This window comes from Paralichthys olivaceus, chromosome 1, assembly GCF_024713975.1.
Source record: "Paralichthys olivaceus isolate ysfri-2021 chromosome 1, ASM2471397v2, whole genome shotgun sequence".
NCBI lineage: Eukaryota > Metazoa > Chordata > Actinopteri > Pleuronectiformes > Paralichthyidae > Paralichthys > Paralichthys olivaceus.
The window spans coordinates 23,915,666-23,943,098 of NC_091093.1; the positions used below are offsets into that span (position 1 = coordinate 23,915,666).

The 27,433-nt window shown below is 41.1% G+C and overlaps 3 protein-coding genes and 1 long non-coding RNA gene across 9 annotated transcripts in view; 3 read left to right on the forward strand and 1 right to left on the reverse strand.

Annotated features, from left to right (window-relative positions):
• cdkl5 (cyclin dependent kinase like 5) overlaps positions 1-9,269 on the forward strand; it is a 28,998-nt gene extending 19,729 nt beyond the window's left edge. For 2 of the 3 annotated variants that reach the window (XM_020079706.2, XM_069525791.1), the window contains exons 15-21: positions 582-683; positions 959-1,064; positions 1,500-1,635; positions 2,449-2,554; positions 3,724-3,885; positions 5,380-5,634; positions 6,160-9,269. In XM_020079706.2, coding sequence (XP_019935265.1) covers positions 582-683; positions 959-1,064; positions 1,500-1,635; positions 2,449-2,554; positions 3,724-3,885; positions 5,380-5,634; positions 6,160-6,564 — 1,272 coding nt within the window. In that variant the 3' untranslated portion in view covers positions 6,565-9,269. The remainder of the gene's footprint in view (positions 1-581; positions 684-958; positions 1,065-1,499; positions 1,636-2,448; positions 2,555-3,723; positions 3,886-5,379; positions 5,635-6,159) is intronic. The other variant, XM_069525792.1, reaches the window with a different exon arrangement.
• A 50-nt stretch (positions 9,270-9,319) lies between these two features.
• Positions 9,320-15,409, reverse strand: rs1a (retinoschisin 1a). Its single transcript, XM_020079871.2, has 6 exons — positions 15,197-15,409; positions 14,845-14,870; positions 14,490-14,616; positions 12,327-12,468; positions 11,459-11,654; positions 9,320-10,829 (listed from the first exon to the last, which is right to left on the reverse strand). The coding sequence occupies exons 1-6, from the start codon at positions 15,339-15,341 to the stop codon at positions 10,677-10,679; spliced, it is 789 nt and encodes a 262-aa protein (XP_019935430.2). The 5' UTR covers positions 15,342-15,409; the 3' UTR covers positions 9,320-10,676.
• A 128-nt stretch (positions 15,410-15,537) lies between these two features.
• On the forward strand, positions 15,538-16,844 carry LOC138408724 (uncharacterized). Its single transcript, XR_011242047.1, has 2 exons — positions 15,538-16,317; positions 16,513-16,844. It is a non-coding gene; the product is annotated as an uncharacterized lncRNA (long non-coding RNA).
• A 1,154-nt stretch (positions 16,845-17,998) lies between these two features.
• Positions 17,999-26,959, forward strand: ppef1 (protein phosphatase, EF-hand calcium binding domain 1). Of its 4 annotated transcripts, none has more exons than XM_069525793.1 (19): positions 18,000-18,149; positions 19,176-19,302; positions 20,391-20,423; positions 20,641-20,768; positions 21,146-21,206; positions 22,710-22,873; positions 22,952-23,066; positions 23,437-23,483; positions 23,624-23,790; positions 23,912-23,948; positions 24,023-24,172; positions 24,245-24,405; positions 24,509-24,746; positions 24,833-25,018; positions 25,095-25,237; positions 25,705-25,811; positions 25,900-26,063; positions 26,194-26,278; positions 26,355-26,959. In XM_069525793.1, exons 2-19 carry the CDS (start codon positions 19,227-19,229, stop codon positions 26,558-26,560), a joined length of 2,268 nt encoding a protein of 755 aa, XP_069381894.1. In that variant the 5' UTR covers positions 18,000-18,149; positions 19,176-19,226; the 3' UTR covers positions 26,561-26,959. The 4 variants fall into 4 exon arrangements, 3 of the variants coding, with proteins under 3 accessions (XP_069381894.1, XP_069381896.1, XP_069381895.1); XM_069525795.1 differs by having other exon boundaries at positions 18,132-18,149; positions 19,176-19,306; XR_011242088.1 differs by lacking the exons at positions 26,194-26,278; positions 26,355-26,959 and adding an exon at positions 25,497-25,608 and having other exon boundaries at positions 17,999-18,149; positions 25,900-26,039.
• The last annotated feature ends 474 nt before the right edge of the window (positions 26,960-27,433 follow it).

Below are 27,433 nucleotides of genomic sequence, written 5' to 3' on the forward strand. Positions count from 1 at the left end.
TGTAAATCAACAGGTAAATGAATAACTACAATATGAAATTTGTGGTTTTACAAATTAAAAGTGGATCATAAAATAAAATAAACAAAGTTTAAAAGTGATGGAGTGAAGAACAAAATTGAAGCAAGATGTGATAAATACAGAGTTAACAGTGCAGCCAGCCGGAGAGTGATGGAGATTATTTCTTAATTTTTAAACGTGATGATTTCTCAGCCAACAGTACAGAAGCCTCAAGAGACCATAATGCACTGCTGCCACCAGTTTTGAAAAATGTATTATTGCCACTTTCAGTTTTTACCTACATCAGAATTCAATCATTTTCATGGGATTGTAAATGATTCCAGAAAATGTGTGAAAACACTGAAGAAGGGGAGGAAGAGAAAGAGGCAGGTTGATGAACAATGTGAACACACAGAAATAATAATGTCTCTTATTCAAAATATCGAACAACGTGACAGAGGGTGAATTTTGTCTTTACTGTGTGAGTGTGGGTGTTTTACAATGAGATGGTGTGTGTGTTTGTGTCAGTGTCTCACATTTTCATTGCCACTGCTTCACGCTGCGTCTGTCCGTCTTCTCAACAGAGTGAGCCGTCCCCTAAAGACATGAGCCACCCTTGTGCCCCCATCAAAGACTCTGCGAGGGACAACACTGCTGCTTTTCATACGCAGCGCTCTAAAAACGAGGTCCGACCCCCTGAACTCCTCCCTGCCACACGTTCACCGCACACTGACAGTAGTTCTCCTGACCGCTGGTTTCCACAGCGGTTTCTTTCTGTTTCTGCTCAGGTTCAACAGCTTCACTGCACGTTGTCGCTGGTATAAATGTAACCTCACTGAAAAGCTGGAATGTGTTGTGATGTGAGGCTGTAAAGAATGTGACAGCTAATGATCAGTGATTAGATGAGATGACCAATCACAAAGCTGCGGGTACCGAGGAACCTTGTCTGTGTGCTTCTTAGGTGGGTATGTACCACGACCCTCATGTTGAAGATGGAGGTTCTTCCAAGGAGAACCGGATGATCTTCACTGAGTCCATGCCGCGGAGAGTCGGCAGCTTCTACCGAGGTAAGAAACAGGCATCTGCAGACATAACACTTTACTTTAGAGCCCTTTATTTAGCATTCATTAGCACAATATATACATTAAGAAGGTTTTAGGGCTGTTAAATGATACATATATATATGGGATCTTTAAAATAAATAAAATAAGATAGAACATGAAAATACACATATAAGAGAATAATACAGAAGACAAAAGACACAATTCAGTTTGCTACCAATCATAGAAGTTTTGGATAAGGGAAACTTTGACCCCGTGACAGCCCGAGAGGAAAAGTCAGCAGATTATGAATTTATTACATTTCATCTGAGGGTTCACAGATGGCTGCACCGAATTTAGTGACAGTCCACGAAACAGTTATTTCAGTAAAACAAACAGATGTCATCCTGCTGGTGGTGACACAGTCAAACAGAGAAAAACAGAGAATTTGTTTCTTTTCAGTTCCTTCCCCAAGACCAGACAATTCCTCCTCTTTCCACGACGGCGTTGTCCAGAGTCGAGGGCCAGTCGTCCCTGTTGTACCCGGAGACCCTGTCGTCATGGGCAACCACTCCAAACGCCAGACGGCTTTTGACTGGTGAGTTTTTTTCTCGATGTAACTGGTTCAACTTCGGCTGTCAAGGGTCCAAACTTTATTTTGTAAAACATGACAAATACATTTTCCCAGCACACAAACTAAACATAGATTCTCTAAAAATGATTTTGTGTTGCTGCTGTAAAGACGTCACAGTCTCTAAATTACTGAGATTAAATGGTTCAATTCTTATTTTCATTTTTGTGACACTGTTACCTCACAAATCACATTTTGTGGTGTAGCCCATTCACACGTCTTGTGAACGCGATATCTCAGGAACACCTGGAGAGATTATTTTCAACACTGGCACAAACGTTCCCTTGGACTCACAGATGCAGTGATTAGAATTTGGTCACCAAGGGTTGAAGGTTGGCCTCACAAAACATGTTTTTGACCTTTGGATCGGGGGCATACAACCACAGGGCAGTATTTCTAGTTCCTTTTGTTGACAGTTGAAGAAGAAGCAATGTTTGCAGTGTTTATTGATAAACCATTAAAGCGCACATCTTATATAAAATTGCATATTTTGTCTCTCACTGTGCTGGAAAGTGAATCATTTGAAAAGTTATTATTGGATTTAAAACTGAAATCTTAAAGTGAGAATAATTCAAACATCATTTACGGGTCTCACATGGTGCTGCTTGTGTTATTCTAGGACCCGTGACTTTTCTCATACTATACGTCTTCTATTCGTGACATGATCCATCTAGCAGTTACCTCTGATGTAATATACACCTGAAACGAAGTCACCGTTTAATCCTGAGCTTGTAATTACAAACATGAGTCACTTGACGATTTTCCACATTTGCCTCGCAGGAGCACCGCAGAGGCGATGGTCATGAACCCTCCGGAGCCCGTCAAAGAGAAGGAAAAACAAGGCTTCTTCAGAGCCATTAAAAAGAAGAAGAAGAAGACACAAATAGTAAGATCACTTAAGTCTTCACCTGTCATTTATTTAGCGCATATAAAAATATTTCCTTTGGATCCATTTCTTTTTTTTTTACTTCTACATCGTATATTTATATTTCATTTTGAAGGCTTTTTTTAGACCAGTACATCTGACAGTGATTTTCTGCAGCATAAGTATCTTGTGTCGTTATTGTTACATATACTCAACACTGAAAGTTTTTTATTTACTGATCACCACCACCAAGCACGTTAAAGGGGGATTCTGCTTTACGACTTCATGGGTCTTATTTCTATGGTTTCTACCTTCATTCCTATCGGTAATAGAAAGACTATATCTAAAGATGGACAGCGTGACAGTGTCTCGATTACACACGGTATAGGTCATAAACCCCGCCTCCTCCATGTAAGTGGATAAAACATGAACTGAACTAAAAACTAGTTCTTATCACACTGATGAATATTCAAGTTTTTCCCCCAGTAATTTGGTTTTAAATAGTTATTTTATAATATAAAAACAGGGTGGAACGTGATAAATACTGTTGCTCCTCACTGTGATCACGACTGCACGCTCTCTGGCTCCAAATGTGCAAGATGGCAGCGTTTGTATCCAGGTTTTTTGGCTTCAAAAAGCTAGTGGGAGGAAGTGGAGACACATCATCCATCTTCAAATACAGTCCACTGGAAATAATAACACTGGACTCACCAGGTTGATTTCTACAATGAAGTGCAGCCGACCAGGAAACACAGTTAACATAACTTTCAACATTATTTTTTATACTTTAATATTTTTTTTACTGCTAAACTACTGAATATCCATTCTCTAATTAAGTGTAAAGGAAGACTTTTTACTGTACAGTAATTGCATATTGTCCTAAAATACTCTTCCACCAAGAAAATCAGTTCAAGAGTTTTTTTTGCACTTTCATGCTCATAGACAGACAAACCGAAATGAGGTCCATGGTGTAATTAAACAGGATTATTCTTCAATGCTGGTCTCAATTTGTTCTCATCCCTGTTTATCTTAACTGATATTAATATATATGCTGTTACTGATTTATTTTCTCTGTTTCTGTAGTTATTGTTTTTTCTTTAACTGGATGAAGGTCAGGTGCTGTAGTTGTTGTTGTGTTTATGTCCAAGGTTTGTGTTGAGAGTTGTGGCTGTGCATCTTCTGCTTCACAGACGGACATGGAGGACGGGAGGAACCCCAGCATCAGGAAAAGTCTTTTCCCCCTCTTTAGCTCTAAGAATAGCTTAAAGCACAACTCAGCTGTCAAAGTCCTACCTGTAGTCGCCTCGCCCATGGTACAACACCAGCCTACTGCGCCCTACCCAGCCTCACCAGTAATCTAACCTCAACTCTACAGCTGCATGCGAACTCACTCCGCACACACACCACAACGAGCCGATTTGAAATCCTCTCACTCTTCGCGATTGATCGACCGAGACACATTCCGAGTTGAAAGGATTTCAAATGTGTTTTGAGGCGAATGCTGCACGCAGTCTGTGCGTCCATTTTGTCTTGCTATAATGTATGTCCAGTGCATCCACGCTGCGTCACAAGAGACGTATATCTCAGTGTGTGCTGTTTGTGAGGCCGACACATCTGCACGTCCAGACTCATCCCTTTCAATTATATCACTGTATCACGTCTATAAGCTCACAAACCAACACGTGTTCAAACTCAAGCTACAGACATTTTCATTCTGTGCTGTATACAAGCATTGAAACAAGAGATGATTAAGAGAGTAGTTCAGGATTTTTTTTTCAGTGTGCTTCTTCCCTCTCTTTCTTAGAGTTTCCCAAGAGGGTCCCATGTCTGTCCATTACATATGACGCTGTAGCCTGGTTAGCCTAGCTTAGCACAAATACTGAAAACTGATGGGACTCAGTCCACCAAGCATCTCTTAAGTTCCTCTTCTTATTTAATTCATAACTGATTCATCCTTTAAAGCAACACTATGAAACTGTTCCACCTTAAAACAGCAGCTTCGAAATGACTTTGATGTCACGCTGACGTGGAATAGGTTCTCGCTTTCATTTCCACCCCTCACCCTGATCGTCTGGTGATCCTCCTGTGAGAAGTGTGGAACTGACTGATAGCCTCAGCTGCATTTGTCCGAATCAGTTCCTCTAAGTTCAAGAGTTATACTGAGCTGTAGATCAGTTTAAAAAAAAGACAGCTTGTATTTCCACACTCACCCAGGAAACTACAAATATGAAACACTTGAGTCTAAACAGAGTTTGGTTGATTTGTTACAGCTGCAGCTCTTCTGGTTCTGGAAGCTAGGGATCATGGGTAATCATTAGTTTCGGTTCAGTGAGAGGAACTCCACAGCCCCACTCAGGAAGAATTAACCACCTGTTGCTGCAGAGGGCGCTGTTGCTCAGTTACATAGTGATACTTGAAGTCACATTGTGTTGCTTTAAATCAGTTCTCAAGAAAAATGAAAGAAACATATTTGTTAGTTTTAGCTTTGCAAAATGAATTTTTCCTTTTTTCCTTTAGAATAAATTGAATCTTTGTTGATGAGAAAAAAGAAGATGTCCACTTAACTTCTTGATCAGAAAACCAGCAAAATATTGATTGATAATGAGAATAATAGTTTGTCATACCACACTTTGACATGGGAGAACAAAACATCATCACTAATCACCATCACCAAGTCCTTGTGCTTTGTCCGGTCCTGCCAGAGGGATGCATGAGGAACCTCACCAGGATTTGAGATGTGATTTGAGTGAGACATGTTGTGTGATGAAAACTCAAAGACGAGAGAATAACATTTACTTCAAATAAGTAACTAATCATGTTCCCGTGTTTTGTTTCTGCAATGTTAGGTCACCGGTATCGGACAGGAACACCTGTCGCTGCAGAGGGGCTCCAAGTCCTCCTCTCATCACAGCAGCCGACGGAAAAACCGCGAGAGATCCCGCGACAGGGACCGAGAGCGGGAACAGAGCCGGGACCGAGACCGAGAGAGAGAGAGAGAACGTGAGAGAGAAAGAGAGAGAGAAAGGGAGAGAGAGAGAGGGAGGGAGAGAGAGAGAGTCAGTGATTGGCCACAAGAGAAACCAGTGGACTCGCACTCACAGGTACGTAGAAGTCTTACAACAAAATGTCCTCGATTACAATGGTTTCATCACACGCAGAATGTGGAAATTGAGGGCGGCAGGGTGGAGCAGTGGTGAGCACTGTCGCCACACACCAAGGAGGTTCTTGGTTTGAATCCTAGTTTGTTTTATCTGCGTGGGTTTTCTCTGGCTTCCTCCCACAGTCCAAAGACAAGAAATCTGTGTGAGGTTAATTTGAGATTCTAAAGTGATTGTAGATGTGAATGTGAGAGTGAATAGTTATTTGTCTCTGTATGTCTGCCTTGTGACGATGGTGACCTGTACCCCGCCTCTCACCCTGTGTCAGCTGGGATTGGCTCCAGCCCCTCAGGATTCTGAAAGGATAAGCAGAGTGTAGAAGGAAGCTGTAGTAGCTTGAGAAAATTGTGAGATTCACACTGAGGAACCTTTTTATCACACCACCTTGCCGCCCTTGCAACAGTTTAAAAAATCTAAATTGTTGCAAAAAACCTGTAGGAATCACAACAATGATTTCTCTCCTCCCAGAGCCAGCCACTCAAGTCCCTCCGCAGGCTCCTTCATCTGTCCCCCTCTTCTTCAAATCAAGGACAGCCTCCTCCTCCTCCTCAAGACCTGCGCTTCCAAGCCCCCCTCTCCAACCCGCCTCAGCCCTCCTCCAAAGCGGGCTACCCCGAGGGTCGAGGGCACGTGGAGAGCAGGGGGCACTCCGGGGTGAGCAGCACCTCCCAGGCCAAGAGCCGCAAGCCCAGCTACCCCCTCCCCGGACAGATCGAGTCCAGCTGGCACGTGTCTGCTTTACAGCGGGCGGAGGGCGCTCAGTTCACCCCGGAACAGTTGGGCATCAAACCGGGGCAGAATGGACCCACGTTTACCCGAGCCTCCCGTAACAGGATGCCAAACCTCAACGACCTGAAGGAGACTGCGCTTTAAAAAAGAAACCCTCCCAAACCACACCACCTCTAATATAGCTCCATCCTGAAAAGCATCTGTCAATGCAGACATCGTGGTACTGTAGTAAAAGTTTACATGAAGCCTATTTCACTGGATCAAGTCCTCATTCAGAAACACAGTATCTGAAACCTACACAGACCAGACGCTGACCGGCCAAACACAGACAGCGGCAGCGGTGGCGTCCAGGAGACAGGACAGGGCTGCTCCGTCACAGGAAGTCAGCCCTGCATCAGTTGTACGTTATTGTCTCTCTACTGAACAAGGTTCAAACGTAATAATCTGATGTTTCCGTCAAGGAGACCCTGCTCCTGTGGCCTCTCTGCTGCCATCTCCTGCTCACAGGACGCTACTACAACACATCTGACAGCCACCGACGCACCGTGGCCAATGAACTCAAGCTCTGTTTTTCAAGCTCCGATATTTGATAAGAACAAAAACAAAAGATTTGTATCAACATTATTTATTGAATATTTATTTGTTTTATTCAAGGATATAAGCTATAAATGACACAGTATGTAGGCTATATGGGAATATTATAAGGTAATATAGAATTAAATGTGTAATTGCAAGAGCTTTAGTTTCGACATGAAGAAATGCATAGATATTTATGTGTTGATAATACAATATGTCACAAGGAATATTTAATAATGGTGAATGTCTTTTTTTGTTCGATTTGATATGTTATTAAGAGATTTTCTTATATGTTATTTTTAACCTTTTTTTTTCATCAAAATATGAAGAATTACTGAAAAAGACTTTTTGCCCAAAGTGAAAAAAAACAAAAAATCATCTATAATCTGCTCATCACCCTCATGACATCACTTTGTGAGTTAAGCGACACATCAGGCTATTTGTCAAAGGGTTTGGTAGCAGAGGAGCCAGAGTGAGACTGTTAGACTCTGAACTTACAGAAACATTCCCATCACATTACCTCTCACTCTCAGTGTCATTGTCATTTTAGCTCCGTGCTGCCATGTTGGTTTTGTCTCCAGCCTTAACACTAAGTATTCACCACACGGCCCTGATGAGAAGTTTGTCTCTAACAGTGTTTTCATATTGTGGGAGAGCGTTCTGCAAAAACCACCTCACGTACAACCTTTAAGATCTTCAGGGGAAAGTCTGGTTCTATTCTTTACTTTTGTTATTGTGACAAATTCCATAAAAAATTTAACTGAAACTGAATCAGGCCTCAAACGTGTGTCATCCGCCGTGGAGCTTATTGCTCTGTTTTCCAAAATCCTCACAAATTTATCAGTGGTTTTATTTTGAGTCACATGTTTGCTCCTGTTAATACCAATGGAATCTGAAAAGTAGCCAACAAATACAGTATTTAATGTTGAATGCTAAATAAAACGCAGTGATTACCTGATTTAAGAATGAATTTAGAATTTTTTATCAATTAAACTTATCTGTACTAATAGTGAAATACGCCACGAGAGAAAAGACACTCAATACCATACAACAATACTGCACAAATAACATTTAAAGATTTTAAATCCAACCTAAGTTTAATAAATTAACTGATATTTCCTTGTATACTGAATTATCCCAATTGTCAAATATGCTATTGTTCAAGGTCATGATGAACCTGAGGGAACATCAGATGATTGAAAAGAAAATAAGAGAAAAAAGCTTGAAATTGGACTTTGTTGAAAGTTATAAGAAGTAACACCAGACTTGAAATGTTTTTTTATTTTGTTGTATTTATATTTTTTATGTTAATTTGAAAACATTGCTTTTGTAAATGCCTTTTTTGTGAATCTGACTTTGGTTTTTGCATCGCAACTTTTCTTTGCAACATCAATAATCATGATCAGGGATGATTTTACTCGATTGTTCATAAAAAGCATTTACTTGTGGCCTCCTGACCCGCAGAGTCATGTAGATCACTATTTGTGGCCTAGGCAAAGTACACGGCGCAGATATTATCCTTCATTTCCCTCTTCCACATCTAAGGAAGCATTAAAAAAGCAGGAAACATTTTGCTCCCAGATGATGGGAACCAAGGGAAGAAGGACGGGTGGATGCATTTGTGCAAAAATTCAACACGTGGATAAAATAAATAATTGAATCTGTCAAAAAAAAGAAACAATTGACTACTTGGCTGATTGAGAGCAATAACGTTGAGAAGGAGCCTCAGACTGATGCAGATTGTGCCGGCCCAAATCAGTGGCAGTTAAATTGGAGCCAAATATAGCTCAGTAAAGGATTTGAGAAGTGCTCACGTATAATTACTTAAACATCGCTCTGCAATACATTTTATTTACAATTTGTCCTTAAACGCAAAGGGAAGAAACTGAAAGTGCCCCGTGTTGCGTACTATGGAAAAATCCTGATTGCCAATGATTGTAAATGACTGCGAACGTGTGGGTTTGTTTGAATCATTGATGGGACACAGTGGTGACGACGCTTGCCTTGCCGGTGACCTGAAGCCTTACGTTAGCTCTTAAGATGGAAATGGAGGCTTCAACCCCCCGAGAGTCACACACGCCGAGAACTGACACAAGAAACAGTTTTGTTCACAAATATGAATGTGTTTCGTAAAACATCAGTTATTTTATATTTCATTTAGCAGTTTTCCCCACTTCTTACAGGGTGTAAATAGAAATAATAGAGTGTATCTATACTGACCATTCTACTTTAAAATTATAGGGTCTCATAATAAAAGCCAACTGTACATTTTTGATGGGCTCGTGTGTTTGTTTTGTGGCACAGAGCGACACGAACACAGACGTGAGACGAGTATTTTATTTAATTGAGGAAAGAGGAAATTAAAGATACAGTAAGGAACACATCATCAGAGTCGAGGAAATTTCCCAAAGTGTGCTCTCAAAGCACCATGGGAAATTTAAATGAAATGGCAACAAAACAAAATCAGGAACAACCACGATACAAAACCACGTCTGAATATTCGTGAATTTCTCATCACTTGATATTTTTATATATATATATATGTATATATATATATATATATATATATATAGCACCTAACAGTAATTGATTTTAAAAAGTGCCTGAGATTTAAAAACAAAAAAAGGAGAAGACAGGAAGCAAAACACATATTTAAAGAAAATCTATGTGGTATTACTTTGTTTTTTTCAGTAAATCCTATGAGAAGACAAAAATAAATGTGTTCATGGTTTTCTCAGTATTTCCTGGATTTCAGCTCCAAAACCACTTACTTGTACTGAGGATGAAAAGCTTTAAAGAAAAGACTAAATCATTTCCTGAAACAGCTGGAGACTAGTTTTCAGCAAACACGAGTCAAACAGACGTAAACACTACATTTGCTGGGGATTATTTTTTGAGCTGCAGATTAATACAGAGTTGATGCACACTGAGCCTCGCAGTATTTAGAGCAGCACGACAGCGTACGTGTTAGTGACTGAAAATAAACTACAGCACCTGTGTAATGAAGAAACATGTCACTGCAGCTCACTGATGTGTTTTCATAATGACTGGGAATAACAAATATAATCCAGGCTGATATAATACAATTAAGAAAGCGTAATTAATTATTGGTTTGGGGTCTTTTCATGGGATTTGTTAAATAGGAAAACACAGGATCACCAGGAACATGTGGAGAAACTGACTGAGGTGCAGAACTGAAAACTCCCGTTTATCGTTAAATAAAGGGAGAACAAGACACAAATTCATTGACCTGTCACAGAAGGAAAGAATTGTTTTGTAGGAGCTCGTCTCAGACCTGTGGATACAACCTCCATAGCAACGCTGCCTCTCCCTCATCATGCCTAATTATTGCTTTGAATTTATGCCATTTGATTGAAAATGAAACAATCTATTGAGAATTCACCAAATTAAAGCCCTGAGCGAGACGGGTCCCACAAAGACAATGAGGAGTGAGGAGAATGAAAGCTCATTGAGCATATCAAACAGACATTTGAATGAAATCACACAAGTCCGACTGTTTTCCTCCCATTTTGAAAAGGTTTTAAACTGAACGTGGGTTTTCTACATGTAGCTGGAGGAAGGGGGTCAAAACTATGGATGTCGTACGCGTTGATGATGAGGCTTTATGGGTAAAGTTGAAGTTTTGGGACAAGGCCTTGGGGAACGATGGGAGCAGACGTTCACATGCATTTGTTCATGCACAGTAGCAGCTCCAGGCGCAGAGCAATGCGCGTGTGCCATCCGAGAGGGATGATGCGAATGTAGCGCGCCACGATGGGCGGCCGCAAAAGATTCTGCACAGACGAGGAGCGGTCAGAGTTTCCATAAAAAACCTGAGGACAGAGAGAAGGGCGAGGTCCGGATGATGATTAATTTCGACATCAGCTGAATGGACAACTTGAAAAATGCCAGTCACAATTTTTCAAAAGGTCATTGTGATGTCTTCAAACTGATCATTTTGTCTGACCAGTTGTCAAAAACTATGAAAAGACTAGATTCAATTAAAACCATTAGAAAGTGGCAACCACCAACTATTTGGCAAATTACTGAAATATCTTTTTAATGTTTAGTTCAATAAACTAATCAGTTGATCAACTGACTGTTGCAGCACTTTCATTTTGAATTCCAGGATTTTACTACATGAGATAAAAATGTAGATGATAGAATAAGACATTGTTCTGAAAGACATATGTTGTTAAATTCTAAATGAAAATATAGATTTTAGTCACATATTTCAAATCTTCAAATGTAAACATGTCTGATATTAAATTTGTTTGAGTGTGTGGTCTTTAACACAAATTTTAAAATAACTTGTTAATTTCATTATGTCTTTGCTATCAGGCCAATCACTGTGATGATCTTTAACAGGAGAACCCAATACATCATTAGTTTGATCAAAGTTAACAGCAGTGTTGTCTGAGATCTCCCTCATGTCTCCAGTGTTGTGCTGAGTTCCACTGACCCTGTTGTTTCCTGTCTGGTCTTTGTAATAGATCCAGTTGAGCTTCTCGTCCGTGCGGTACTGAACGCTGTACTTGGTGATCCACTCTTCAGCGTCACAGCGGCCCTGAGTCAGGATCCCTGACACCACCATCACCTCCCTCAGGTCGATCTGCAGCCACTGATTGCTGTCCTGGAACTTGGAGAGCCAGGCGCACCTGCAGGACAAAACACACAACTGACTGTTACACTGGCAGCAGGTGTCAGGCTTCAATTTATCAGACATAGGTTTGAGATATTTTCGGGCATTTGTTGACAGTTAAAGTGTAAAATGGGGAAGACAACAGCAAAAGGCAGATTTAATTTACATTTTAATTCTCACAATGGTTACTCTTTTCCTTTTTTTGAATAAATATATACATTATAAATTATAAGTTAACGAAAAATCTGGGATGTAGATTTCATTTCCAGGCTGAAGCACAACACAAGGTCTGTTGGTGGTTTCAAAACATTACACTTAAAAATATGTAACTTTTATTTTGAACATAATTCCTCAGTTTCATTTAGTATGTTTATGAACTCTTCTATTTAATGTTTTAATTCAGAGCATATTGACACGTCCACCTCAACAAATGCATCTCGCATAATGTGTTTTCTCTAACACGGTTGCTCCCAGATGGAAAAGGCTCAGAACAGTCAACCATCTCTGGTGAAAACAACATATGAAGTTAAAAATGGAAACAAATATGTTTTGACAACCTCAGTTTTCACTGTCATAGAATAAAAATGCACGTTGATATAAATGGTTTTCCAAAGATTTTCAGATTTTCAATATCTAAAGTTTCTTTCTGTGAATGTAAAGAATTGGACAACTGTCAGCCCGGACGTACCCGAAACCCTGGGTGTTGAGCCGGGCCTTGCTGGGGAGCCATGAGGAGAACCAGCCGGTGTACTGGTCCTGGTTGGAGCAGGTGATCTGGTCTGGATTCACCGATCCGGCCTCGAAGCCCAGAGGTTTGTGGTACGGACACTCTGCAGGAGGAGATGTTTACTTAATGTGCTTGTTATTTCAGTTCATAGAGGTTTTGATTTGGATTTCAAGGTCACCACCCTGAGAACACAAACACGTCTGTTTTAGCACAACACTGATCATCTCTGAAAGATGAAGAGCTTTCCTCGCTCTTCATCCTCACCTCTGCCAACTCTCATCCCCACACACACACACACACACACACACACACACACACACACACCACCACGACAGTCAGCAGCCCAGTGTGACATAATCCCATCCTAAAAGCCTGCAGTTTAATGCTCCACAGTGAGAGATCAGTGGTGTCCATTAGGGCGGCAGGTGGACAGATGGCTGTGTTCTCTCCTCGCCACAGCTTTAGCTCCATGTTGCTCTCATATCTTGACCTCTCACTTCATATGAAAACAAAACCAGACTGCTCCCTTCTCAACTTAGTAAATATACTTTATAAAATCATGAATGGGAGAGATGCACATGAGTGAGTTGTTCCCCCGTAAAGTTACAGACAAACTGGCTGTGAAACTGTAGTAGAAGCCGTCTGCTGCGCTTTTGTTTACTACGGGCTTAAGCCTATCTGGCACAGGGTCACATCCTGTCTAATCCCAGTATTACAACGCATACAGCAGCGTGGATGTGAGTCAGTCAGCAGATAAGTGTTTGCATAACTGTGATGTGAGTGACTCTCGTCCTATCTAATGTATTATCTAAAACACTGAAGCCAAAAGGTGAGACCCAGGACGGACTGAGGAAATGTGACCGGAGAGTTATTCATGTCTCATCACAATTCCCTTGTGGGGATAATAACTGGTTTGTGTGATTGTGCGATATATAGGCACAGTCTATTACCAGCCCTGCAATCTGAGCGTCGTGCTCCCAGATAATGAATATCTGCAGAACTTCTGTCTACTCTCCATCTCCGGTTGCCATGTGATTTGTGGCTCAGTTGACGTGCACTGATTCACTGAGGGAAAACCTCGTTCACTGTCGACAGCTCTAACTTCTTCTTCTTCATCTCTTCAAGTCTGACGTGGATCAAGTTTGATCTTTGGTGCCTCGAGTCATTTTTGTTTAAGATCTCAAAGACAGGTTTAGGTATTTCACACAAATTTGGTGGAATGTTAAACTTGGTCCTTAAAGCAATCACAGAAATAAAGATTTTCATGTGCTGATGAATATGATAACGCTATAAGGAAGCCACTAATGGAGGTGGTGTCTAAAACAATATTCAGATGATGGATGGTTTTTGGTTGCATCTGGATCCATGTACAGGCTTAATACTGACTGCTCTTTGAGAATCTTTCAATATGACCCACAGCATGAATCGTATTATTGTTCACATCTTGAGTACATTTTAATACAGATCAAGAGCCTGATAAAAAACAACATTTTCCATTATTGTAATAATAAATTCAGAGCATCATGCAGCCTTGATGGAGGCTCCATCTGCATCACCATCCCCAAGGATGTCCAGTGGAGCATGACCACCCTGTGGCGTCAAATCTGGAGTCTAATGCACTCATGCATGTACATGAACATATAGAGATTCCTCCTCTTTCTGTCTCTGCCTCCATTTAACACACATAAAAACTGTCCATACATCTACATGTATGTAGACGTGACAGTAATTTAGCCGGAAAATATTTTTGATAGGATTTTCGTTCAAATTATTAGTCACGAAAAAAATGTCAGCCTCTAAAATGTGAATAATTGCACAAAATGTTTTATTATTTGGTCTTATATTATAGTAAATTATCTTTCTTTGGATTTTATTAACAAATGAATATTTATTAATTCATTCATATTGATAATAAAAAATAATTATTAGTAGCAGATGTGTTGCTCATTCTTGTCCTCGTCCACTCGGTCTGTGAGCTCACAGCTTTGCTCCACATTATAAGTACTGTTTTGAAAACAATTAATTTTGGACTAATGATGAGTGTGTTTTAAAGAAAGTCACAGGTTATCATGTGTGTGTGTTAGTTTTTTTTTCTCATAACTGTATTTGGAGGTTGTTTATTACCTGGCATGCAGTCGACTCCTCGCACCATGGAGGAGCCAGACCCAATGGAGGAAAACTCTGTCGGGGTTTCTCCTCCTTCACAGTCACATTTGCAAGACCTGCTGGTCCATGCCTCGGACACACCAGTCTAAAACACACACACAAACAACATTCAATACATGCTATTCAAAATAATCTCATCAGAAAATAAAATACACAAATGCCTTTTTTTTTTTTAAATTATTAATTCATGGATACCTGCAAAAACAGTGATGCAGAGACTGAACCTTCAAATATCTCATCACTGAATATTTATTTGACAAGTACAATTATTATATATAAGGACATTTCCAGTGTTGTTGTGTTGTTTCCGTACCTCTTGAGCGTAAATGCAGACGAACACTGTCCGAGCAGAAAATAAAACAATGTCCAGACATCCGGTGCAGAAAAGAGAATAAACCACATCGTTAGGATGAGTAGTTATCCATTCAAGAACACAAAGTCTGTGCACCAATCAGTGAGGATTCCAACACAGACAGAAATAATCAAAGATTATATCCCCAAACATGGATAGTGAGACAAACCCCAAGTTAAACCTTTATGATCGGAGTTTCCGAGGTTTTCTGACATTAGCACATTTTAAATCCAATATTGTGAAATGAATAAACACAGATCATGTTTTCATAACACAGCAGCACAGGACCAGAGTGAAAAGACAGAATTCGTACCATGAGCGCCCAGAAGAAGCAAGGGGAGCAGGAAACGCTGCACGGCGAGAGCCATCTTCCAACCTGCCTCAAACCAGACGAGACCGACTGTAGACTGAGCAACCAAACCATGAAGTGATGGAGAGGCTGGATTACAATAATCCATGGGACACTAATGGTTTAACCTAATGCCATCCCTATCTGACAAAGCCTCTCCTGCAGCTGTTCATCCACCACCATCAACACCACCTTCGCCTTCTGCAAATCACTGCACACTCATGTGGGTCAGGTCACAAAATCCAGAGGAAAAAACAAAAACGTAAAGCCACCGTGGTGTGTGTGTGTGTGTGTGTGTGTGTGTGTGTGTAACAGAGTCAGTGAGAGAGAAGAAGGGTTAGAGGGTGGTGATGGCTGATGCTGGGCCTTGTGATGGCCCCATATGATTGAGCAGAAGGTTGACAAAGACAGAGATATAGAGATAGACACAGAGCTACATCGTTGGATAGATAGATAGATAGATAGATAGATAGATAGATAGATAGATAGATAGATAGATAGATAGGTTAAAATATAGATACATTAAAATTAAAATTATTATTCATATTCATATATTTGTTATTTAATTTTTAGGACAGATTCAAGGAATGTTCTACTTTGTAAAAGTCAAACTATATACATGTTGCAAAAACAAATGTATATGATATATATATTTATATTATTTATTATTATATTTATATATTCTATAATTAATTCCAGGCATCTAGAATTTTTCTGAATCAAGTGGGGTTTTAAAAAATTACACAGCGTGTAGACACTGAGGAGACAGATGTCTGAGGTCACACTCAGGGTTTTAAAGCAGGTGGGTGAAAGTAATTGAGTCCAATTAAGGAAAGCTGTTTTCAATCTGCATTCATTAAAACCTCCTCCTCTCGTCTCCATCAGGCACTCTGCTTTCACCTCCTCTCATTATCTGGGGCCTTATAAAACTGCTGCTGGAAGATTCTTGGTTAACTGAGTGGGTGTTTTTTTTGTTTTGACCAAACAAAATGAAGGCTCCTGTCCGAGCAACACGGAGGATTCCCCCACAAACAAAGAAGAGGATTCAAGCCCATTGCTCTCTCATCTACAAAGTTCATAAAGAGGTCAGGGCAACTGCAAAGTGGTGACGTGTAGATGTGTGGCATTTAGAATTTCTTTCATTGGATGACCTTAATGTTACAGAAGATAAATAAAATGTGTTTTTCATTGGACAGGCCTTTGCATTCAGACCAGTACCAGAGTCCTCTGCTAATTAAGTGATACTCAAACCTTCCTGTGACTCTTTGTCTCTCCTGCAGGTTTGTCCAGCTGGGATGAGGAGTCCAGACTTCCTGACCAGTCGCCTCAGTTTACCCAGACCGGTCCTGCTCAGGCTGGTGAGCTCGGAGGCGTCCCGGCTGTCAAAGAGCAACAGACTGAAGGTGGTCACTCTGCAGGAGATCAACGCTGCTGTCGCACTAGTGCAACAGAGGATGTACACGAGAGCTGCTGCATGAAGAGTTGGGACTTGAGCTGAAAAAAACATTTTTACAATTGTTTTAAAGAGTTCTTAATTTTTAATCTGTCTTTGTGCAAAGTAATATTTTTTTTTTCATGTTAAGTCTCTTAATAAATGAACATTGACTACTAATTTCTGGCAGTAGGATGTTGTGTTTGCACAATTGAAATGTAAAACATTTTAATTTCAAATCTCTGCTATGTCACATGTTAGAGTAATCTTTCTTCCTCTGGCTGCCTTCCTTAGAGGTGCATTTTAATGGAGTGGTTTTATCAGTGTTTGGCTAAGATGCTCCAGTCGGCCACACCTCTTGATCCAGCCATTAACTTTTTATTTTATTTTAGATCTTTTAACATTTAAAAGTGAGCTTTCACTTCCAGGTCAAATCCAGTTAAAGGCACAGTCACACTAATACAGATCAAAGGTGAACTACATGCAAAGCCCCACTGTGGATTCACTGGACCACAGGAAGCAACTGTTTTCTTTGCTCCCTAACTTGCACATTTGTTTGTGTGACAGGCTTTAAATCTGTTCTGTCAGGGTCTCACATGTGTAAATATATCAGGACCAAACTTCACGTTCAGTCTGCGAGAGCGAGGAGGTGAACAGATCCACGTTTGCTTGTGGAGTTCAGCTTTGAGCTTTGACCTGTGATATTCTGGTCCGAGGTTCGACCTGACGTCTGATCCTCTGACTTCTTGAACAGCTTCTTGATTCTGACATCATGAAATCACAATGTGACCAAAGCAGGACAAGATGGATACTATCAGAAAATATTAAAGGGTGAAATTACTATCCTACATGTGTGCTTCATAGTAAGTATGGGCTTCAGAATGAATATTTAGATTGTTTTTAAAACTATCACACTTCTATTTTAATGTGATTATTGTATGAATATTTAATGGGGCCTTCTGCTTTTCCTTGCACTGATTTGTAGTATGCAGCTAAATGTATGTGGTTGTGTGTGTGTGTATATATACACAATGTATAACCTGGATTTCAAAGTTAAGAAATAATAAATAAATACAACCTAAAAAATTTTAAATATTCAAAGTACTTTAAGTAAAAACATATCAAAATGAAATGTTTTTAAAACATTCAAATATAAATGGAAATATGCAATACAATTTATTTTGATATAAAATGTAAGATATTTAAAAAATCACTTAACTTTGTAAAGTGGCCTTTCAAGGCAGTTACCTGGGAAACATTTCTGACGTGTTGCTCCTCCTCCCCTCTTCGTCCTCCTCCTCCCCCCTTCGTCCTCCTCCTCCCTCCCCTCCTCCTCCTCCCCTCCTCCTCCTCCCCCCTTCCTCCTCCTCCTCCCTGCTCCATCACCTGTCTCACTCACATCGTAGCTCATCCTGTTGTTTCTCCTCCTTCGTGGGTCGTTCAGTCCCATTCATGATTTCCGGATCGCGCGGATTCACGCTGCAGGTAGAAGCCGTTGGTTTATTCATTATCGACCAGTGCAGTTTAGTTTTAGTAAAATCAGTTCAGTTCGTTAAATGTTGAGTGAAGAAGGAAAGTGATGCGCTGTTGGTTTGATTTGTTCCACGCGTTTCTCAGAGGCAGAGAGAAAGAGCTGCAGGAGCACCAGCTTCATTTATTATTATATTAATGCATTTGTTTGTGATGTTTGAGTTATTTTCATGCAAACTGCTGACAATCAATGTTTCCTGCGCCAATGAGCAGGTAGTTCTCCCTCCTGTCCTTTTGTTGGTGGGTTCGTTTTTGTGCCAGCTTTCAGTTCAGTGAGCATGTGATTAAAAACTAATGGATCTGCCCCCAAATTTAAAGGTCCAGTGTGTAGGATTTATGTGTTTGATTTAGAAATTGAATATAAAATAATCCTAGTGATGTTTCACTGGAGTGTTTCATCTGAATTGTATGAATTGTTGTTTTCTTTATCATAGACATTTACATTTAAAATGTTATATTTACATGGATTTCCTGTCTGTGGAGGCCGCCATGTTTTTTTGACTGTCGTCCAAACTGGACAAACTAAAACCTTTTGAGTTTTCATGAAGACTGAAGTTCACCACAGGTTCTCTGTCATGTTTGGAAGGGGAAGGTGAAATAAGGAGTATTCAGCTGCAACATGCAACTTCACCTCTAGATGTCACTAAATTCTACACATTGAACCTTTAAAAGGCTCCTCCCTGACCCCACCTCCACCACACTTTATGGAAATCCCTCAAGTAGATCTGGCATAATGCTTATGAACACACAAACAGGTGGACAGGGGTGAAAACATAACCTCCTTGGCGGAGGAAACAATGATTGGAGAGGTGGAAGAACAAAACACTGTTTTCAGGAGAGCTGCCTCTTGTTGTGTGGAACCTGTTGCTGTGAGTCTGACGTCAGGACGTGTGAAGATGCAGTGAATGAAACACACACACACAGTCAGACAGTCACTGCATCAGATCTGCCTGAAAACACAAGTGTTCTTGTGCTTTTCAGGTTCCTGGAACTTTAGACTAATGTGAACCTGGGATTTCTCTACCGGTCATCATGGGATGTGGCACCTCCGTTACCACGGAAACGCAAGGGAAGAAAGTCCTACAGGAGAATTCTGACGGCTCAAAAGGCAGGTAGTTTAATCTGTGCGGGACTGACTCATGTTTTCTTTGTCCCTGTCAGCTGGAAAACTCTGACATTTGGAAAGGTGTGAACAAACACAGCAGTATCAAATTAAGAGCGGGCATGTTCATACACCCGTCGTGTTTGTGTGTGAGTAGAGGAGCTGAGGACCTGAAGTGTTGGAGACTAATTGAGCACGAGTGCAACTGAATCTTGTTTTTAGCAAAACCCAATAAAAGAGAACGCAAACTCTTATTTTTCCTCCTTACACAGACTTAAAGTGGATTTTAAGACACACACAGTTTTTAATCTCCTGAAGAAGTTATCTATGAAATTGTGAACAATTTTTTTCATTAAAAAAATTTATTGATTGGAATAAAAAGAGAAAGTTATCTACAGACTAACCCAAACTAAAACATTTTTAGGTAAACCAGATACTAAATATGACATCAGTCATGCTGGTTAGATTTAAATAGACATTTGTGCTCATGTAAAACAAAAAAATGTGGTTTGTTTGTTGAAGTACATGTCTTGCTCTGCTTATCGCCTCAAAATAGCATGTGTATTATTATTCAGGAAGTGCTCCTGAAATACTGTAGTAGTAGTATTATTAGCACTTGTCATGGCAGTGTTGTGGTTTCGTCCTTTACTCAGTTTGTTCGTGTTTGTATGAATCTAACAATTTTTCATTTCCACAAACACAAAAACACACACAACCTAAAAAACCTGAAACATAACTCTACTCCTGGGGACCTTATTCTTCATCTGCACGGTGACACTGGCGCCCTTTTGGTTGGTGTGCATCCAGGTCAGTGTCCCCACTGGGATGTTAAAACGTGCACGCGTGCACTCTGCAGATGTTTGACAGATGGTGCGTTTCTGTCTTTGAAGCCTGTCGTCTCTCCTCTGTTTAATGAGAGCTGTTCTCCTGAAAGCTCTTTTAATTTGCTCAGTTTTTCCAGGCTCACTGTTGCTCATGACCTCCCCTGTGTCTTGTTATTTTTGTGTGTGTGTGTGTGTGTAAGTGTTTGCCTTTCACGTGATCTTTTTCAGTTACCTGTTATTTTAGCTGAACTGCAGTTTTTCCCATCACAGATGAAGCAGTGAAGACGACCCCCCCGGCTCTGAGTAAGAACGTGCTCGTCTGTAAACATCAGTCTGTGACGTACCAGTCGTGTGCATCTGTACATAATCACCTGATGAAAAAATACACAAAATGTAGCTTCTACTTTTGGGTCAGGATCAAATATTCACGGACACACTGTGCTCCAGCCTCACGTGTCACATCCATGTGTGTATGCGATGTCATGTCTCCTATTCAGACTCAAATGTGTTTGTGTTGTAGCTATGAAGGCAGCTGTTCTGATCCAGCGATGGTACCGGCGCTACATGGCCCGTCTTGAGATGAGACGCAGGTACACGTGGAACATCTTCCAGTCGATAGAATACGCCGGAGAACAGGACCAGCTGCAGGTGACTGTCGGAGCAGGCATTTCCCTCTGCTTCTTAGTGTCAATACACACATAGCTAACTGTCCGAAGCATCACATATAGTTTGGGTTGTCTGTAGGTATATGTGTCGTTCTTGTGAACATGATTTCACAGGAACGCTGTGAGGTCATTTCTTTATATTTGGTACAAATCTTCACTTGGACTGATTAGAATTTGATGTCCAAAGGTCAAAGTTCACGATCATGGTGTCCTCACAAACTTGTTTTTGGTGTCTTAAGCATGATGCAGTCAAAAATAACGGTGACCTTATATGAGTCTGAAAAAAGAATGTCTGTAGATTCAAACTGCTCTGGTTGAGTCAAACAACCACAAGGAGATAACTCTCTTTTCCTTCATCAGCTCTCCAGTTTCTTCAGTTTCATGTTGGACAACGTCACTCAGCTGAATGGAAGTGGGCCAGGTTAGGAGCCAACTCTTGTACATAAGTTTGTGTGTGCATGTGTGTGTGTTAAAGGACGGTGATTCCTTCCCTGTTCATTTTTTGTGAAAATATGATTTAATTCTAACATTACTGCCATTTGGATGTCATATAACACGCTTCCTGTAAACACAGGAACTCCAAACCCTTCTCTTCATTGTTATTTTTCTCCGAACGTGTAAATCAGTCACTCAAAATTGTATCATCTGGGCTGTGTGTGTCTGTGACGTACTGACAACTTATCCTCTGAGGTTATTCTGCTCAATTCTAACTTTTATTCATGTATATTTTTAGCTGTGCACATAGTAAAGAAGGAAATATATAATTATGATAAAGTTTGATTTGAATCATCAAAGTGTTAAATGGATGTTTTTAATATTTTCTAGCACAGGGAGATTTTATAAAGACGTGTTTTGTATTTACATCATATTCACACCAGTATTAGTCATGCCACTGTGTCTTAGTCGAGATTAGAAAACCCATTGCGTACACCCTGTTACTTAGCAACTGCTGTGAATGTGGAGGCCAGTGTGTTGATGTGCTGCACTGACACAGCTATGGCTTTAAGTGTGTAGTGACCCACTCATCCAGCTAAAAAGCAGAATGCTCCATTGACAAGCTAATCCTTAGGTCAGTCCTTATTGCAGCATCTGCAGCACGTCCTCTTCAGGGGTTTACATTGAGGCTGTCGTGCACCAGACTGTGTTTTTATCATCTGCAGCATCTGTGTTTGTGTGACAGAATAAAACAAATCGAACAGACTTTAAAAGGGAAACAGACTTTTTAAAAGAGATATCTGGACCTGTATAGGAGGAGGATTGTTTCATGTGCATATATTACAGGCCATCAGTTTTTATTAGCATAATCAAGTGGTTTTTCAACATATCCCAGTGAGATCATGCAGAGATCTACAGATGAAAATCTGTCTATGGAATATGTTGGAATTCAGTCGTGTCTTTACCCGTTTTACACTATGACACAATCTTATGTCCAATCCTCGTGTTTTTGCAACAGTGAACCAAGATTATCCCCTTTTGTTGATTCCACACATTATTCTTGAGTGGCACGGTGGTGCCTTGGTTTAAATCCCAGCTTGGTCAGGTTCTGTCAGTTTGCATGTCCTCCCAGTGTCCGTGCGATTTTTCCTCCCACAGTCGAAAGACATGCAGATTGAGGTTAAGTTGATTAGAGACTCATAGTGAATGCAAGTGTTAGTGTTGTTTGTCTCTGTATGTTGGCCCTGTGATACGATGGCGACCTGGTGTACCCCACCTCTCACCCATCGTCAGCTGGGATTAGCTCTAGCTCGTCCTCTGAGAAGGTCCATCCATTCACCCATCCTCTGTAGCTAACCACTTATCCTCACAGGTCACAGCACCCTGTGGCCTTGAACAATATACGATTGTATGTTTGTGGACTAAAAACATGTAAGAGAATAAGTCTGGAGCTCAGTATGTTCACAGCTCCGCTCACTGTGACCTCCAGACCTGATCTCCCAGCTGCTGGACCCGCTGGTCGATCCCTGGTTGGACAGAGAATCGTGCTACGACCAGATCCCTGTTCCAGAGTCGTACGCCGGGCCCCGACTGTCGTTTCCTCTCTCCGTCTCGGATACAAACGCTCTGCTCAGTGCATTCAAAGAGCAGCAGGTAACCAAATATGTGTCTTCTCTCTTTCTCACTCTCTGGTTTTTATCTCAGGGACTCATTCCTCTTTCTTCCACGCAGACTCTGCATGCCAGATATGTTCTGCAGCTGCTATACGAGACCAAAAAACTCCTAAAACAGATGCCCAACATCATCCACCTGTCAACGTCCTACATCAAGGATATCACCATATGTGGTGGGTGAACATGGCCTCACTTTCACTTATGACTTTAAGGCTCCAAAATGTTTTTTCTGCAAAGGAGGATGAAAAGGAGCGTGCACCTGCTGCGTGCATCACAGTGAGCCCCTGAATAAATGAATGACCTACTTACTGTTTAAACGACTGCTGATGTGTTTCAAATACAGTTAACTGTATCTTAATGGCATCGTTCCGAGAAGGAGGGTCTTGTTTATTTGCACACTGATAAGCCACTTAACGTCTCTTCCATGGCTACTTCCTCCTGCACAGTCGCATCTCATTACACTCAAGAATACTTGTGAATAATACAAAAACACACAATATGATTCATTTAGCATGCTTTACCATTATTCTCCATCTGTTAAAGGTGATCTACATGGGCGGCTTGATGACTTGCTTCTCATATTTTATAAGGTACAGCCAAATTTCTTTCACTATTTTCACTTATTAGATATTTTACAGCAAAATAACATGTGGTCTTTATGGAAGAAAACATCTCTAAGATCTGATTTGACATTTTTATTTTTATGTTATGGTATTTTTGTGTTTTTCAGAACGGCCTCCCCTCTGCGGAGACGCCATATGTGTTTAACGGGGACTTTGTGGACCGTGGGAAAAAGTCTATCGAAGTGGTCATCCTCCTGTTCGCCTACCTTCTGCTCTACCCCGACTACATGCACCTGAACCGAGGAAACCATGAAGACCACATCATGAATCTCAGGTGGATGAAAACAAAAGTAGAAATGAAAGTAAACGTGAATGCATCGATGTCTGCCACAAATATGAATGTTAAATATTAGAAAAACAATATCTCAGTGTGATTTTGTTTTGTCTTTTGTCAGATACGGGTTCACAAAAGAGGTGATGCAGAAGTACAAGGTACAGTAAAGTCCAGATCCATGTCATTTTTCTGCTTTTGTTATGCATAGAACTATTATTTACTTCCTGTGCAGACTCACGGCCATGAGATCCTGCAGCTGTTTCAGGACATTTTCAGCCTCCTGCCCGTCGCAACAGTCATTGACGGAAAGATCCTGATTGTACATGGAGGAATATCAGACCAGACTGACCTGGACTTCCTCAGCTCCATAGAGAGACACAAGGTCTGCGGACACAGTCAACCTTCATCCTCCGTCCTTTCTCTTTTAACGGCATGAATCCCTTATCTCCTCCAGGTGAAATCTGCCCTGAGGTTTCCCCGACGCAGTATGGAGCAGCTGGACATCGGTCAGTCCAGCAGACAGGCAAAAAGAATGAGACTGACAGACGGCTCTCGTCCTGGCAGCAGTAGAAGCCAAAGCAAGAACCAAAGGAACCAATTAACACCCAGTCTGAGGTCAGACGGCCCAGCACACAGACGCCTACAGATGTTACAGAGTTCAAATGTACAATGAGTCTGAAAATGGCAGACTCTGTTTCCTGTCCCTTTTCTTCTAAAGGAAGAGGCAACGTGGGCTCAGCCGACAAGACAGTGCTGCCTCCAGTTCTTCCTCCTCCTCCTCGTCCTCCTCCTCTTCCATCTGCTCACCTCGGACTCCATCCTGCCTCTCGCCTCGTCCGTGCCCATCTTCTCCCAGCATGCCTTACACCATCAATGTTCTCCAAGTGCCTTTCCTGGACTCTCTGTCCACTGTTCCTCCTCCCCCACCGCCGCCGCATGATCGGGAATGGAGACAGGTCAGAGGCAGGAATTAATATTGTTGAGCAGTGATCCATTGTGAAGTGTTCTATGTCTTGTTCATCAGCGTTCCTCTCTGTTGCAGATTGTGGATATATTGTGGAGTGACCCCAAAACCCAAGAGGGCTGCAGTCCCAACACGTTTAGAGGAGGAGGCTGCTACTTCGGCCCCGACATCACCCAGAGACTGCTGCTCCAACACGGACTCCAGTTGCTCATCAGGTCCCACGAGTGTAAACAGGAGGGATATGAGCTCTGTCACGGTGGACAGGTAAACGCAGTGCAGTAAAATGTTGTCTAAAAAGTTTGCGACTGCAGAAATGAATGTGTGCACTTTTGCTCTGCAGGTGATCACCATTTTCTCAGCGTCAAACTACTATGAGGAGGGAAGTAACCGTGGCGCCTACATCAAACTGGGCAGGGAGCTGGTTCCCCGCTTCTACCAGTACCAAGTCAGCCGCACAACACGCAAACTCACCCTGACACAGAGGTACATGTCTGATGTGTACTGTATATGTTTGTTTAACCACAGCTGGGAGTTGTTGCTGAGGCTATTAGTCAGTTTAATGTAAATTCATTCAAACAAATGGAACATCTTTCTGTAGAGCGCCAAGGCCAAACAGTCCCATTGAATTCAATCAAACTGCACCAATTATTACACTCAAGCCTTTTTTCCACTGATCAAAAAACCCACTAACATCTGGCTTTAGTCTGAAATGTGAATGGATACAATTGACATTCATTCCCAGGTACATCCTTCCTCCAAGTTTTTTGGAAATCCGTTCAGTAGTTTTTGAGAAGTCTTGCTTACAAACAAGAAAACAAACAGACAAGGGTGAAGATAAAACCGTCTTTGCAGAGGTAAAGATTATTGCAAGACAGTAAAATGATTAATGTGTGAAGCTAATAAATAATGATAGATATTTGTTAATGACGTGTTAACCTTTGTCTTTTCAGAGTCCGAGTGGCTGAAGTCTCGGCTCTCAGGGCCTTGAAGGAGAAGCTGTTCGCCCATCGCTCTGAGCTGATGACGGGCTTCCAGCAGTACGACCCGAACAACACCGGTGACCTTTACCCTCCCTGTTCATTTACCTTTCTTATAAACACGTGCTCACATGTTATACATGTTATACGTCAGTGTATCTTCTTCAGGTCATTTGTCGGTCAGTGAATGGGCTCAGGTGCTGGAGTCTGTGCTGAGGCTGGATCTGCCCTGGAGGACTCTCCGTCCACACTTATGCCGTCTGACAGCAGATGGCAGTGTGGAGTATCAGTCCTGCTTTGAGGACATGAGCCCAGAGATTCCTCTGCCTCAGGTCAGAGTAAACAAGTACTGTCCCACAGTACTTCTAAGTACTGTAATGTATTACTTCACTGTACACATCAAGAGTTTTCAGTGTCTACCATCTATCTGCTTTCTATTTTTTCCTCTCCCTCTTTTGTCAGGTCGCTCCAAACTTGGCTGAAACTCTGTTCAGATACAGGACGGACATCGAGATAATATTCAACATTATAGACAAAGACCATTCAGGTAAGTAACTACTGTGTCTCTTCGAAGACAATGTCTCTATGATTCAAAATTAAGTGTGAGTGTGTGTTATGTTCAGGTCTGATATCCACCGAGGAGTTCCGTCACACCTGGCGTCTTTTCAGCGCTCACCTGGGCGTTGACATCGATGACAGGGCCATTGATGAGCTGGCGCGGAGTATCGACTTCAACAAGGATGGCAGCATAGACTTTACTGAGTTCCTGGAGGCCTTCAGAGTCGTACACAAACTGGACAACAAGGATCAGCAATTCAAGTGCTCGTGACGGGATTGATCAGAATACTGAAATGTGGAAGTCACATTCAGTAGAGAAAAGAATGGAAGAAGGAAAGCAGGAAAAGATAAAATAACACAACTAGAAGTGTGCAGTAGAAGAAAGTGACGGAAAATCCTAGGTGCTTGGGTCACATATAATGGAAATCAGAGTAATCCTGCTGACAGATAGGTGACAATATAAGTACTTTGGCAAAGTTTCTCAAAAGTCCACTTTCAAACATATAATATGATGATGAACTCATATTTATATTATGGGTTCAAATCAGGGTCAAAAAGATTGTAAGCCTTTGAAGCAATGTTATAAAAATAGTTTGTAGCTGTAAATAAAGTTTGTACATGTATAGAAATTTGTGTAAAAAAATTATGTGTGAATAAAACATGTAAAAAAATTATATGAGTGACCATGTTACAGAAAGTGTGTTCATATGACTCTGGCACCCCTCTCTCTATAATTACCACACGATGGGAGCAGTAAAACAGACCCAGGCATCCTGAGTAAATAATAGGTTCAGATTTTTACTGGAGACATACATGCACACACACATGCACACACATGCACACACACATGTACACACACAGCGAAAGACAAATAGGGAGGTCTAATCATTTTCAACCTTAGCGCTTAGTGAGGGATATTTTAAGGGATATCAAACAACTATAGGTGTATGACATCACATCATTTAAAAAAACTAAATTGTTGTTAACGACCATCATTATTATTATAATGTAGGTAAATAGAGTGTCTCCCCCGATAACTCAACATCCATCTGTCAGAGTGTTTGTGTGCACCGTCTCACCCCCCCTGCCTGCCTGTCCTTCTTTATCTCCCCTCCCCTCAATTTTCAGCCTCTCATATACTCCC

What these genes read in the sequence shown, in the direction of transcription:
- ppef1 (XM_069525793.1), top strand. Translation starts at nt 19,227, where the DNA reads ATGGGATGTGGCACCTCCGTTACCACGGAAACGCAAGGGAAGAAAGTC. An exon ending in GAATTCTGACGGCTCAAAAG is followed by an intron (nt 19,303 to 20,390) that starts GCAGGTAGTTTA and finishes TTCCCATCACAG; the next exon opens with ATGAAGCAGTGAAGACGACC. An exon ending in AGGTGATGCAGAAGTACAAG is followed by an intron (nt 23,949 to 24,022) that starts GTACAGTAAAGT and finishes CTTCCTGTGCAG; the next exon opens with ACTCACGGCCATGAGATCCT.
- rs1a (XM_020079871.2), bottom strand. Translation starts at nt 15,341, where the DNA reads ATGGATTATTGTAATCCAGCCTCTCCATCACTTCATGGTTTGGTTGCT. An exon ending in AGGAGTCGACTGCATGCCAG is followed by an intron (nt 12,469 to 14,489) that starts GTAATAAACAAC and finishes CTCCTCCTGCAG; the next exon opens with AGTGTCCGTACCACAAACCT. An exon ending in ACCAGACAGGAAACAACAGG is followed by an intron (nt 10,830 to 11,458) that starts GTCAGTGGAACT and finishes CTCTGTCCTCAG; the next exon opens with GTTTTTTATGGAAACTCTGA.